General features: G+C 35.8%; 1 protein-coding gene across 7 annotated transcripts in view; it reads left to right on the top strand.

Moving 5' to 3' along the window:
* Positions 1-15,233, top strand: part of ckap5 (cytoskeleton associated protein 5) — a 76,327-nt gene that overhangs the window by 19,854 nt on the left and 41,240 nt on the right. For all 7 annotated transcript variants that reach the window (XM_062963806.1, XM_062963721.1, XM_062963518.1 and 4 more), the window contains exons 3-15: positions 2,366-2,559; positions 3,774-3,980; positions 5,692-5,863; positions 6,076-6,208; positions 6,442-6,545; positions 7,023-7,136; positions 7,537-7,641; positions 8,611-8,700; positions 8,800-8,964; positions 10,373-10,501; positions 11,519-11,701; positions 13,407-13,520; positions 14,421-14,531. In XM_062963806.1, the coding sequence (XP_062819876.1) occupies positions 2,366-2,559; positions 3,774-3,980; positions 5,692-5,863; positions 6,076-6,208; positions 6,442-6,545; positions 7,023-7,136; positions 7,537-7,641; positions 8,611-8,700; positions 8,800-8,964; positions 10,373-10,501; positions 11,519-11,701; positions 13,407-13,520; positions 14,421-14,531 (1,821 nt within the window). The remainder of the gene's footprint in view (positions 1-2,365; positions 2,560-3,773; positions 3,981-5,691; positions 5,864-6,075; positions 6,209-6,441; positions 6,546-7,022; positions 7,137-7,536; positions 7,642-8,610; positions 8,701-8,799; positions 8,965-10,372; positions 10,502-11,518; positions 11,702-13,406; positions 13,521-14,420; positions 14,532-15,233) is intronic.

Genomic DNA, 15,233 nt, shown 5'->3' with positions numbered 1-15,233 from the left:
TACTAGAAACAATGTCTGTTTTCCACATACAGTTATATTTCAACACATGGCACTGGGAAGCAGGGGAGAGCATAGCATTTCTTTATAAAGGACAACGGCAGGAAGGGACTTATTTTACTCTAGAGTTCTGTGGTACTTTTATTCTTTATTGGATGGTTCTCTTCTCCAAATACCTCATACAGTATTTTTTTTAACTTTTTTTATCTCCATGTTTAATTTTTTTGACATGGTTTACACCCGAGTCTTACCTCTTCTTTCATGTAGTGGTCTAGGAAGAACCATATAGTGGTGATTTATAAAAATTGATACTTAGGAACTGTATTTGACTACATCATCATGCAGAATCTCAAGTCCCAAATTATTTTCCATAGTCAGTCTGGTGGTGTTTGTGCTTCATCTGACATGTCTCACTCTATCCTTTATATATCTTTTATTTATTTTGTGTCAAAAGCATTGCATAAATAAATAAGTATAAACTGATAAAATAAAGGGAGCACAAGCAGCTAAATAATTTTAGACCAAAAACGGGCTACAGTGACCGCATTGTCTGTAGCTTAAACAGTTCTTCCTCTGTGCATGAGGTAGGGCATTGTGGGCAAACATACAGATGTTAGGTTGTTTATTCTGCTCCACAATCGCACAAAGTGGAGGATTCTTCTAGGTAGTTCCATTTTGCAAGGTTGTCTTTTGATCTGTCAACTCCACTTCAGAATCTGTTTGGGGACTTCCAAGTTGCCCATTCTTGGTTTGCCCCTGGAGGAAGACCCTTGCAGGGAGCCATCCAGTTGGAATTTCCTGATTTTTCTGCCCACAAGGATATTTTTGCTGTTGCCGGATACATCTTTCACATTAGTTAGATATTACCTTTTTGTTGTATATTTGTACTTTGGGCTGCTCATAATTTTTATAAACATGAATGCACACACATCACAATCCACTGAAACAACATAGAACTTTTCAGCATTTGTCTCAGGTCCTCCTTCTATTCTCCAGGTCTCTCATTCTATTTTTCCACTTGACAACTTTAGCTTCATCAAGATCCATTCAGTTTTCAGTTGCAACTACACAACCTAGTTACAGATTTTCCAAATGCCAAGTAGTCTGATGAGATGGTATTAGTCTTGTTTTCTCATGTATAGTAACAGCACTGCTTCCTTCATTTATCTTTATCCTGCTCTTCATTGGTTACCTTCCACCTTTTAGGTCATCAGTGAAAAATCTCCTAGAAAAAGAAACCCGGAGAATAGGCTTGAATGCTTTTGCTAATTTAATGCAATAACCCATTATTAGAAATGTAGTAGTTCATTGGCTGACTTTCTTTTAATTTTTTGCTTTGTGCTTTCAGTGCTGAATTTGTTGGAGGAATCAACTGTGTCATGATGTTGTGAGCCCAAGTTCATTTGGAGCCTACTTATCTCTATAATTATTTTGGTCTTTGTTCTGTTTCTTAAAACTGTGCCATTGTCTGAAATCTATTACTTTATTCAGAACTTATATAGCTAACTAGCTTGTAAATTTCTGGATCATCTTGACAGGCTCCTAACATTATCATTGTGCATCACAGATATTCAAAGTTGTGTATTATGATAATGTTCAGGTTGGCTGAACTAGCCACTGTATTATCTGTCTCTCCTATAAAATATTTGTGAATCCAGGTTTCTTTCCTATTCAATTTTTGGAGCTGAAGTTAAACATTCCAATTTGATCTTGTTTATAACTGAAATGAATCTTCATATTAAATTCAGTCCCAAAGAAGTTTTTTTTTAATGTAGAAAGCAGCTGGTCTCCATCTTTAGATATGACCTGTCTGGGTTTTTTTTCTGATTTCTTTATCTTGGCATTTAAGGGATTTTAAGTCTCAGCTACCTTATCATTATAGCATCCAAATATGTTCACTAATCTGAACATGACTATGTCCTCAAGTCATCTTGCATAACTTTATGAGATCAGTGATATTGTTGAATGTGATTTCTTTCATGAGAATTATTTCATGAGATTTATTTCGCTGTACTATTGCTACGCATCAAATCAACTTGCTTTAGGCTAGTTTGATTTGAAATGTGCTTTTTGGACTACAGATAAATAGCCTCCCTCTGTCTTCATGATGACACATTACTTAATATTGAAACATTCTACGGAAACTTACAGTGCAGAGAAAATTGTACGTTTCCATGTGTAGCTATAAAGAAAATGAAATTGTTGCTGTTATTATATGTATTTATATGATACTTTTTATCTCTTAAAAGAGAGAAAAAACTCCACTTAGTTTTGTTTAGTTGTTGAGAAAATTGAAAATTTGAAAAAAATAGTATGTTCACATAAGCTCAGTGTAGTCAAAATTCATCTCTTTCTATTTTCCCCCTAGTTGTGGAAGGCCAGGCTAAATGGATATGAAGAAGCTTTGAAGTTGTTTGAAAAGATAGATGATGAGAAGAGCCCTGAATGGTCAAAGTATCTTGGACTTATAAAGAAATTTGTGACAGACTCCAATGCAGTAGCTCAACTGAAAGGACTGGAAGCAGCACTTGCTTATGTTGAAAATGCTCATGTTGCAGGAAAGTAAGTAATTTGTTGTGCTTCAGTGCAGTTCTTCTAGGAAGGGATTTTACCAGCTATTGCACTGCTCTACAAATAATTTTATTTTAATGATAGCTTAAGAGAAAGACAAAAAGAAACTCTTTCTGAACAAATGTCATGATACATTTGCCTCAAGGTTTTCATAAGTTAGAAATTAATTGAAGACACACAATAACAACATTATCTGAACTGGGCCTCTGACTTATTTGGAAAATTGACTTTTTGATATGCTAATATTCCAAATAAGACCAAAAAATTCTAAATAAAACATGGATTGTCACTTGAAAAGTGTGTTTTGCCTTTTGTGACCCTGAAATAAAGGTTTATTTCAGCTGGCTTTCACTTTCATTGATCAAGGTACAGGCAGATAATTTCTTGACTTGTTAAAATAAGGTATTGTTCTATACAGGAATAGAAGTGTATGTTTTGTAAGCTGCAAGCATCTTCTGGGGCTTTTTAATGAGCCTTCATAGGCCTATACAAACAATGGTGTTTCTAAAATATCCATCTCAAAGCATAGAAAGATCCTCCAAACCCTGAAAAAGAAAAGTAGAAATGACTTGATTTTCTTTTTGATCCAAAACGGGCTGGTGGTTAATTGTGAATTAGCCTCTGCATCTGCTGTGGCTGCCAAGCACTTTTCTAGACAAATGCAGTGTCTATTTTTCCTTTTATGCACTTCATCCTCTTGAAAGCTGCTTATTTAAATGAAGTTGTGTGCTTGATAGTGCCTATATATATACTTTTTAGCCTGGTTATAACTGTAATGTTGAACATGCCCCTAGATGGATTAAAATATTATAATAAAATATATTTTCACTTATCTTAATATCAAGTAAAACAGGGGTGGTGTTCCTTTCCAATCCGCATTTGGCTTGGTATAGATTAAAGTGACCTGTGTAGCAAATCTTTTAAAATTCTTTCCATGACTGATTAAAACGTGTGCTTAGAAGAGTGTGCAAAATCAATTTAGTGCTTTTACAGCTTATGTTGGAGCAAGTACTTTGTGAATGGCCTTAGAGCTGTTTAACAGCATGAATGGAAATGGAATTCTATGCTTTAACTAGTTTGAGGAAGAGGGAATAATTTTTGTGTGTTCCAAATATAAAACTAATTTACCCTAGAAAGAAAAGTGTTACCTTTACTGTATGCTAAAACTATTGCTGACCTCTTTTCTTTCTTTTTCTGTATTGAAGAACAACAGGAGAAGTGGTGTCAGGAGTTGTAAATAAAGTGTTCAATCAGCCTAAAGCCAAAGCCAAGGAACTAGGCATAGACATATGTTTTATGTTCATTGAAATTGAGAAGGGAGAAATCGTACAAGAAGAGCTGCTCAAAGGCTTGGACAACAAGAACCCCAAGATCATAGTGGCATGTATAGAGACACTGAGGAAAGCACTAAGGTAAGATCCTCTGAAGTCACTGACATTTAATCTGCAGAGGTGCCAGTGGTGATTGACAGAATTTGATATTGTTCTAGATTTCAGAACACAGTAATTCTAGGATAATGTCATAATGTACAGCAACAACTTCCGTATACTTTTCTCTTCTATGTGTATTGTAATATATTTGTAGAACAGAAGAATATTCCAAAGCTACCCTGTTTCCCCGAAAATAAGACATCCCCAAAAAATAAGACCTAGCAGAGGTTTTGCTGAATTGCTAAATATAAGGCCTCCCCCGAAAGTAGGACCTAGCAAAGTTTTTGTTTGGAAGCATGCCCGGCGCCCGCCAAACAAAACACCAGAACTTGCAGGATCGGTAAATGTACACACCAGTTGTACATGGAAATAATGGTAATAATATATTAAAATGTTATTTATATTTAGACAGTAGTACAAGACATTCTTGACAGAAGTCATAGTTTGTCTGGTTTGGTTATGTTGGTTTGTGATGACAACTACTGTACAGTATATAATAAATGTTCATTTTTTTTGTTCAACAATAAATGTGAATTCTTCATGGAAAAATAAGACATCCCCTAAAAATAAGACCTAGCACATCTTTGGGAGCAAAAAATAATATAAGACACTGTCTTATTTTCGGGGAAACACGGTATTGTTGTAGCTGTTGCTAAACAACAAATTTTACCCAGATTCTGCTCTTGATCCCTGTGGCTTGGTAACAAGTTCACTGACCTGAGGTGCAGTCCACTCCCAGGGTAAGGGTTGTGACCAATGGCTGCTCAAGATTATATATGGCAGAACCAACCAGAGCAGATAAAATGATATAGTTGAAACCCATTTTCCATGTCAGTAGTTGTTAGAAAAGTATTAGCTGATTACTAACAGCAGAGGTTACTCCCAAGTCTCTTCCCACCCTTGAACTGCAGTTTTAAAATGAAACTACAACGAGAAGGTTATTGCATACACATTATTTCTTTTTATGTGGTGTTTTGACTGTGATTAAATGTAATTAAATCCCTATAATATTTTGATTAAATAAAGCCTCTAAAACCAGTCTGCTTGCTGGGAAAGGCCATATTTAGTAAACTTCATTTGAGTACATTCTCGGATCCTGACTACATCCCACATATGTATACTCTGGTTTTTGTTTGGTTTTTGTTTAATACCATGGATTAGTTAACAACAAGTCAGGTAACAAGTAGGACATTTCCATGTATTAATTTTTGATTAAATTATTTCAGTATTTCTGTTTTGCAGTAAAAGTGTTCAGACATTTTTGAAGATTTAAAAAATGCTTAGCATACTCCTAGCTACTGCAAAATCTTAAAATTAAAGAATTTGCTCATAAGAAATTCAAAATGTTATTGACCCTTATTAAAAAAAAGTTTCTTAGACATTCAACATCTAGATGTGACCTAAAAGTATATGATCCCAAAATTTTGAAGAGAGGAGATGCAGAATTTATTTCAGCATCACATTGTATGCTTTATTGTATGCATGAGGCTTTCATTTTATGTGTATTTGCTAGACAGTAGATTATCTAGGATCATTTTTAATGTTAGTTTAACTGTAACCCTAAAGTGATAGTGCTTGAAACTGTTGACAGTTATGCATCTGTATGACTGTATATAAAGAACAATAATGTACGTGATAGTATTGTGGTAATATAATTCTTGCTCTATAAACATGTATCTTTCGTATGTTTCAGTGAATTTGGTTCAAAAATAATCTCATTGAAGCCAATAATCAAAGTGTTGCCAAAACTCTTTGAGTCTCGAGAGAAGGCTGTTCGAGATGAAGCCAAACTCCTTGCTGTTGAAATCTATCGATGGATAAGGGATGCTCTTAGGCCTCCATTACAAAATATAAACTCTCTTCAGGTAAGCTTGGCAAGCTTTATCTTCTTTCATTCTTAGCAAGAAGAGATCACTCAGCAGAGCAGGATATACTTTCTAAGATCATTTATGCCTTCCATTGTGAAAGGCATAAAGAATGCTATTACTTATAAAATTAAAAAATAGTGCCCGCCCCTCCCAAAAAAACTCCACAGCATTTTATGTTCAGATTTTAACAATTATTTTTATTCTTGTAGTTAAAAGAACTGGAAGAAGAATGGGTCAAACTGCCATCATCTGCTCCCAAGCAATCCAGATTCCTTCGCTCCCAGCAAGAAATGAAAGCAAAGTTTGAGCAGCAACAGGCAGCTGGTGGGGATGCAGATGGAGGTAACTTTTGACCTGGAAGTTCAAAGCTGAGCTTTTGCCATCAGGAAATTGAATGATATTGGCTAGAGAACGTATGTAGGCATCAAAGCAAAATGCAAGCCAGGATATGGATAATATCATTGAATGCACCATTTGTATGTTTTTCATAACTTCTAGTTATATATTTACTGTAGTGTAAATAGTGGCAAAATTATTCCATCTTTAGCTATATCTGTTAATTTCCCTTTCTGCAGGTGGAGATGATGGTGATGAGGCTGTTCCACAGGTGGATGCTTATGAACTTCTGGAAGCTGTTGAAATCCTCTCCAAACTTCCCAAAGATTTCTATGACAAAATCGTAAGTGATGATACAATTAATAATTATTTTTCTTGTTTTATTTTTTCTATAATCTGTTTTTGAATCACAGTAGTTAAGATAATCTGTCCTGTTTTCTTTCATAGAGTTCCTATGTTATGAATAGTAAAGTATCTAAAACAATTTTATTTTTCAATTGTGTAATTCAAATTGGCATCATGGTCAAGGGCATTATTATTTTTAACATGGTTTATATAGCACCATTGATACATGTGGCACTTTACAAGTAAAACAACCCAATACAATGGGTCCTGCCAGAGGTGTATCATCTAAAATATATGTACACAAACACACGGAGGAAGGAATAGTTAAAAAAAGAATGTTGGTATCGATTGGAAACCTTTGGACAATGTCATTGTATATAAAGCTATGAACATACGCTGTGAATATGTGTGAAGCCAGCTGCATGCCAGCATTAGAATGTTTAAGGCTAAGGGATATATAATGTTTGTATTACAGGAGGCCAAAAAATGGCAAGAGAGGAAAGAAGCTTTGGAAGCGGTGGAAGTGCTGGTTAAAAATCCCAAACTGGAGGCTGGAGACTATGCAGACTTGGTGAAAGCCCTTAAGAAGGCAAGGATTTCTGTATCACTCAAATGTGGCTTTTGTATCCAAAGATAGACTCTCATTATTATACTTAAAAGTTGGAATGTGGTTATGATGATTATTCACAGACTTCTGTTGAAGATGAGAAAGTAGAAATGTGTGAAAGTAGAAATGAATCTTAGATAAGTATATATGCCCTTTATATTTACACGCAGATAAAGTGAGTTATGTCTGCCAAAAATTAAGAGCTCAGAACTCACACATTCCAAAATGGAAAAATGTGGGAAAGCTATTTATATAGGTACTAAAACATGAGATCAGGCAATCAGGTTGTAAAACCACTCATCCTGAATCTTAGTTTGCTGAGATTCACGTATGTATCCTATATTGAATGTCCTACTATTCCATTTTCCTTTGTCTTTTATAGGTTGTTGGAAAAGATACCAATGTGATGTTGGTTGCTTTGGCTGCCAAATGCCTTACTGGTCTGGCTACTGGACTTAGGAAGAAATTTGGGCAGTATGCTGGTCATGTGAGTAGCATTGTGCTTATCTGCAAACTAATGCAGTAAATAAAACTACTATCTTAACACCAAAGCACTTCTGCTTTCCTGTGTAAATTTAGCTTCTATTCAGACTCCATTAACAAAGCATCATACCCCTCTACATTCTATGAATTTTAAATTGATATTTTTGGTATGAATGATTTTAATGTGTAATGCTTCATATTTTAATCTTGTTTCTGTGTTTTTAATGGGTTTGTTTTTAATGGTTTTATGTATTTTTAGTTCTTGATTGTATTTCAATTTTAAGTTAAACCTGCCTTGAGACTTGAGGAGAGGTGGGTAGGTATTATTATTATTGATCCTGCTGCTACTGCCACATTTGGCAGATTTTGCAGAAAGTAAAATGGATTCTGGAATCAAAATGCCTCATACTTTTGAAAGGGAGCCCCTGGTGGCACAGTGAATGAAACCATTGTGCCAGCAGGACTGCTGACCTGAAGGTTGCCGGTTTGAATCCAGGGAAAGCATGGATGAGCTTCTTCATTCTGCTCCAGCCCCCCTTGCGGGGACATGAGAGAAGCTTCCCACAAGGATGGTAAAACATCTGGGCAGCCCTGGGCAATGTCCTTGCAGACGGCCAATTCTCTCACACCAGAAGTGACTTGCAGTTTCTCAAGTCACTCCTGACACGAAAAAAAAAACTTTTGAAAGATATCGGAAGGGTATCTTTTAGAGCACTTTCTTTTTCATCAATCTGCTCTATTGTGTCGGTCTTTTGGCTCTCTATTATGGGACTACAAATGGAGAAATAGTATATATTTATTTCGAAGGGCTATTTTTACTAGACCACAGCTGCTGCTTCTTTTGTTTACAAAATTTCTTAATGTAATAAATTGAAGTATGATCAAATAACTGTGTGAGATAGGTTTGAATTTCCTTATGATACACAGAATGAAATAAACTTTCCAGCTTTAATACTTGGATAATGTTTTATAGGTCGTCCCAACTATCCTAGAGAAGTTCAAGGAGAAAAAGCCACAGGTGGTGCAAGCTTTGCAAGAAGCCATTGATGCAGTCTTCCTCACTGTAAGTGCATGATAGTGAATATTCAAAACAAGACTGGCAGACTTTTCTTCTTAAACTTTCTTTTTTCTGAAACAATATTCCTTCATCCAACCATTTCAGACAACATTACAAAACCTCAGTGAGGATATATTGGCTGTGATGGACAATAAAAATCCAACCATCAAGCAGCAAACGTCCCTCTTCATTGCAAGAAGCTTTCGTCACTGTACTCCTTCTACCCTTTCCAAGGCCCTTCTCAAACCTTTCTGTGCTGCTCTTCTCAAGGTAAAAGAAAACCCGTTTCTTCAGCAGAGTCTGCACTTGAAATAAGATTTCTGGAATCTATTTTAGATGGGGAGATAACTTTTCTGTAGTCATTCAACAAATAATAAAATTTATAGCATATTTGTTTCAGTCTGGTAAGGGAGCAGTGGTTTAGCATAAGTGGTTCAATGACATGTGTTTTAGAAGCATTTTGGGGTGGTATGTAAAAAATAGAAGCAGGTTGATACTTTTCTTCCTCTGTTATAAGTTATGCATGGTATTTACAATATTACTGCGGTATCTGCAATCATAGCAAACAAAAAGTGAGTAGCAATCTATAATCTATATATATAAAAGAGTGATGGCATCAGGGCAGCGGACAAAACAACAAAACTACAGGCCCCCCAACCTCGAAATTTGACAATACAACCCATCATCCACAGCTCTAGGTTGATACAACAAAAAGAAAAGAAAAATAAAGTCCTAATTAGAGGGAGAGGAATAATTGTTTTTATCCAATTGCTGCCTGTTAAAAGGCTAAGCTCCACCCACTTGGTCTCCTAGCAACCGACTCAGCCCAGGGGACAGGCAGAGTTAGGCTTCACTTAGGCCTCTTCCACAGATTATCTAATTTGCACTGGATTATATGGCAATGTAGACTCAAGGCCCTTCCACACAGCTATATAACCCATTTATAATCTTATATTATCTGCTTTGAACTGGATAGAAATGAGCACCAACCCCCAGAGTCAGACATGACTGGACTTAATGTCAGGGGAAAACATGTACCCTTTCCCTTAATTACCACCAATTCCTCAATACTTTATTTCCCATACCACCATATTTCGCCACAGCAACGCGTGGCTGGGCACAGCTAGTTCTCTTTAAGAGAGTGAGATTATCCAGGAGTGCACTTGATTTTTAGGAAGCCATCTTGAAATACTGCTTTTAACTTATAATCCTATCGTCTTCAGCACTTTCACAGAGTTCAGTTTTCAGGCTTCTCTGAATCCCTTTGGGGAGATCGGACGGAATAATAATAATAATAATAATAATTATTATTATTATTATTATTAATATTATGGAAGCCAAATTCATTGTGTGTTTATTTGATATTTATTATCACGCCCTTGGAAATCCTGATGGTTGAAAAAGAAAAGCCTTATTATAGTTGTAAATGGAATTCAGAAAGTTAAAGGGAAAAATATCAAACAGTTTATTATTTATGCCACCTGTGGTGTTTTTTTTTTGCATTGATTTACTGTGCTATTTATAAAGTATCTCAACAATTTGGTCAAATGGTAAGAACCAAAAGGATTAAATGTGAATTTCAGTAATGTACGTTAATGGGTGCTGTAATACGTTTAAAAAAGACGTTTTGTGCTGAATGTGGACTAGATGAATATTCAGTTCTTATATTTGGCTACAGCATATTAATGACTCAGCTCCTGAAGTTAGAGATGCAGCATTTGAAGCTTTGGGTACTGCCCTGAAGGTGGCTGGGGAGAAAGCGGTCAACCCTTTCCTAACAGATGTGGATAAACTGAAACTTGACCGAGTAAGTTGCATTTGACATGCTTTTCAGACTATTGCAAGATTTAAATAGAGAGAAGGATGGTAAAAACATCAAATATCCGGGCATTCCCTGGGCAACATCCTTGCAGATGGCCAATAATATTATGATGTAATACAATGTAATAATAATTATAATTGACTATTATAATTGTATATTTATATTACATGCAATATTACTAATAATATTGCGATATAGTTGTATAATATAATATATTGTATGTATATATACTTGTAAACCGCCCTGAGTCCCCTTCGGGGTGAGAAGGGCGGTATATAATAATAATAATAATAATAATAATAATAATAATAATAATAATAATAAAAAAACTTTATACCCCGCCACTATCTCCCCAACGGGGACTCGGGGCGGCTAACATGGGGCCATGCCCAGAGCAATACAATATAAAATATAAAAACAACATATCATAGCACCATTAAAAATACAATAAATAATAATAGGCATTACATCAAGAAATCAAAAAACAATAAAACAAGGGCAGGCCGCGTAAATGTCGCAAATAAATAAATAAATACAGCAGCATTGGGGAGGAGTTTTGAATGGGTTAGACATGGAGAAGATAATGGCACTGGGGAAAAAGGAAGGAAAAAGGAAAAGGGGCCGATCAAGGGCAAGATAGATGGATGGTATCCTTGAAGTGACTGGCTTGACTTTGAAGGAGCTGGGGGTGGTGACGGTCGACAGGGAGCTCTGGCGTAGACTGGCCCATGAGGTCATGAAGAGTCAGAAGCAACTGAACGAATAAACAGCAGCAACAACAACAGACATTTATTCAGCATTGTGTTTTTGCTGTAATACAATTGCTTAAAGCTGGCCTGCACAACTTGTGGCGCTCCAGCTGTTTTGACATCCTGGGGGTTGGAGGTCAAAACAACTGGAGGGTCACAGGTTGTGCAGGCCTAGCTTAAAGCTTGGGGATTACATTAGTTCCTTACTAAAACATTTTTCTAATGCATTTGATCTCTTAATTTTGTCTGCTAGATAAAAGAGTGTGCTGAAAAAGTAGAGCTGGCTGTTGGCAGTAGGGTTGGTGCAGGAGCTGATAGAAAAGAGAACAAGCCTGTTGCTGGGAAGGCTCCAGTTCTTTCAGGGGCTGCAGGGGACAAAGACACAAAAGAAAATGCAGCCAAATCGGGTCCAATGAAAAAGGTGTCTGCTGCTAAGGTATGAAAAATCAATCTGTCCAAAATAGGAATCCTCTGTTAATGTAACAAATTGATTGCATGCTCATGTATTTTTTTCATTGACGAAAATGATTTCCTTCCTGTTTAAGTGCTTTAAAAGTTGTGAAAGAAATGTGTAAAAATGTATCACTAGAGAAAACAGACAAAATATGAAATTTTGTTTTCATTCATTAAGGTTTTTATCCTAACTATTATTTGGTATGAAGTGTTCAAAATATCGGATATTAATAATTTAAAAACAATTAAATTATATGGCAGTTGAAATACATAATATGCACATGTGTCCATGTGTGAAGCCAAACAGAGTTGATACTACTTAAAGACCTATCCTAACAGGCTTCTGACAATATTAGAACAACCTTACATGGTTGAGTATAATGAGCCCAAGCTGTTCAAGGGATTTGTTTCCAGGAACCTTCAGTGGATACCAAAATCCATTGTCGCTCAAAGCCCTGTTACATACACTGTTGTCATAAAATGGTGTCCCTTATATATACTGGCAGAGTCCCCAAGTTACAAACATTCACTCTTGAAACAATTATCATGAGGAAAAGGTGTTACAACTGAAGCTTTCTCATAAATCCTTGTTTCCACAACAATAACCCAAGTATCATAGGAACAGAAAATGAGTTGTAATCTTCTGAACAGGGGAACAGACAGCAAAACAAACACCATAGGAGTGGTAACCCTTCCCTATGCTATTCTAGATTTAAAATATTTTTTGGCTTGAGTTACACTTAAAAACACGCCTGTTCTGACTTACACAAATTCAATTTAAGAATCAGCTTACAGAACCTATTTTGTTTGTAACTTGGGGACTTCCTGTAATAGCAAGATGAAGGCTTGCTTTTTCGATTTTTATTTGGGGGGGGGGGATAATTTCAATCCTTGGATGATAGAATCCATGGATACAGAATCCATGGCTATGGGGGGCTCACTGTACATTTGGGACAGTACAGAAGATTGCAATAATTTATATTAAGGAATCTTGTGTTTTTTGTTTAATGTGTGGTTATAAAAATGGGCAAACCATCAGCTGCAACCTGTTTTTTAAGTGATTGCATTCTTGAAGACTAGAATAGGTTGAATGAAAAGAAACTGCAATGGGCTGTAGATGACTTCTACACCCTTTTATCTCCAACAGTTTGAGAGTTTCTTGAGAATCGAGAAATCCTGATGTTAATGAATTGTTATGAGAAGCAACAGGAATTGTGAAATATTGGGCTGGAGGAAGCACCTTCATTGAGCAGATCGCCTTTCTCTAGCATTTTGTTGAATACATCAGATCACTAGTTTCTCGATCCTCTTTAGAAATTGATACAGTAGAGTCTCATTTATCCAACACTTGCTTATCCAACGTTCTGGATTATCCAACGCTTTTTTGTAGTTGATATTTTCAATAAATCGTGATATTTTGGTGCTAAATTCGTAAATACAGTAATTACTACATAGCATTATTTTGTATTGAACTACTTTTTCTGTCAAATTCGTTGTATAACATGATGTTTTGGTGCTTAATTTGTAAAATCATAACCTAATTTGATGTTTAATAGGCTTTTCCTTAATCCCTCCTTATTCGACATATTCGCTTATCCAACATTCTGCCGGCCTGTTAATGTTGGATAACTGAGACTCTACTGTAACTGAAAAATGAGATATAAAGAGCTTTTTCTCCTCCCTGTTAGGCTGGTGGCCCATCAAAGAAGAGTAAGCAAACTGCAGCTGGAGGGACAGGAACTGCTGGAACAAAAGGCAAGAAAGGAGCTGATGTAAAGGAGACATTTGAGCCAGAGCTTTCGGTATGTTATCATGTGTTAGAATCCAGTGAAAAACCTATACTTCAAAATATGCCCGTTTCCTTAGTTCCCATATGGTATGCATTTATTTCTATAAAATTGCTATCATGAAGATGGAGATCTATTTTATTTTGCTTCAGGAGGTATTTTCAAAGAACAAGATTGAAATGAGCTGTTGGGTTGCCTTTAAAGAGCAGGTGGAATGATTATAAAAGTGGAGTTTTGAGGGTGCAAAGATGCAGATGGTTCAAAAATGGCAGGGTAGCTGGCGTATGTTTTGTTTGGATTACAGTCAACTGTTGTATGCTCTTGATTAAATATTACAAGTGAAGTAACAGAAAATATGAGAACCCTAATTCAGTGCATTGTACAAAGTGGTCTGGCAGACTGTCTGTTTTTCTACTATGAGAAATATTTGGTTGTTCATAATCATAATAAAAGGGTAAGTGAGACATTTTACAGAAGGTTTGTAAGGTTTAACCTAAAACATATCTTTACTCTTAAGAAATACATTGTGAATATATCAGCACTATAGTGTTAATCTCAGAGATGGCATGTTATCATGGCTGTTTTATTTTTGTCTTTGATTCCCCATAACATGGTACACAATGCCTGAAGAGGAGTCTGGTGGGAAACCTTCAGGTATATATGCAGGTGCAGGGCCACACTTCATTCACTATGATCTTATGCTGAAAATAAGTCTGTCTTTTCTGAGGCATATGAGCAGATTTGATACAATAAATATTAGTAAGCCTTCGACCATTAATAGTCATCAATACAATAAGCATTTGAGATTGTTTTAAAACTGTATGATTGGAAAGTATGTGTTTACATGTTGTATAGCTATTGAAAGGTTTTTTTTAAAATCAGACACTCCTTTCTCTCTTTTCTTTCTGCTAATAGATAGAGATGTGTGAGGAGAAAGCTTCGGCTGTCCTCCCAGCTGCTTGTCTACAGCAGCTAGATAGTGGCAACTGGAAGGAAAGGCTTGCTTGCATGGAAGAATTTCAGAAGGTAAATAATTTGACTGTGATAATTTGTAAGTAAAGTCTAAAACAGAAAAAACAATCTCTTAAATGTATGTATCTAGTTAATTTTTATTCTGCAACTCACAGAAAATCTTGAAATTGTATTATGCTTCCTAGATTTCTGGATGGATTTTTATTAATACATTTGGGATTGTTATAACAAATCAAATATTTTTCAACTAAATTAGCTGTGCATTTTCCATCAAATTTTCTATTTTAATACAGGGTGTTTGAAAAAGAACTCCCTAGTTCTTTTTCAAACACCCTGTATTCCTTCCCATTCATTTTCCTTCATTTGTCCTGTGGAGTCTCTGAGTATTTCCCCTGCCTGCCACGTAGATTTTACTGTGTGTTAAGCTTTTTCCTTACATATATTTGTCTATCTTTGCAAAACATTCTTGATTTTGAACACTTCTTTTTTCAGTTCAGTAAGTGCTCATATAAATGTTGAAGTGGAATTCTCAGCAGAGAGCAGCGGTGATCACTTTCCTTCTCTATTCAGTAGTGCTTGGAACACATCTGCCCTGTTTATTGTTTTAAAACATATTCTAGAAATATTTTGAGTGGATTTGGCAGTTAACTAGCAGCCATGGGATTGCTAGATGTCTGATATATGTCATTTCTGGTTGCTTGAGATTTACTATTTTAAAAAGGCCTAATTAATATCATACCCCATACTGTACCATAC

The sequence above is a fragment of the Anolis carolinensis genome, chromosome 1 (genome assembly GCF_035594765.1).
Source record: "Anolis carolinensis isolate JA03-04 chromosome 1, rAnoCar3.1.pri, whole genome shotgun sequence".
Lineage (NCBI taxonomy): Eukaryota > Metazoa > Chordata > Lepidosauria > Squamata > Dactyloidae > Anolis > Anolis carolinensis.
Note: the sequence above shows the minus strand (reverse complement) of the source record. Positions and strands in the feature narration are given on the sequence as shown.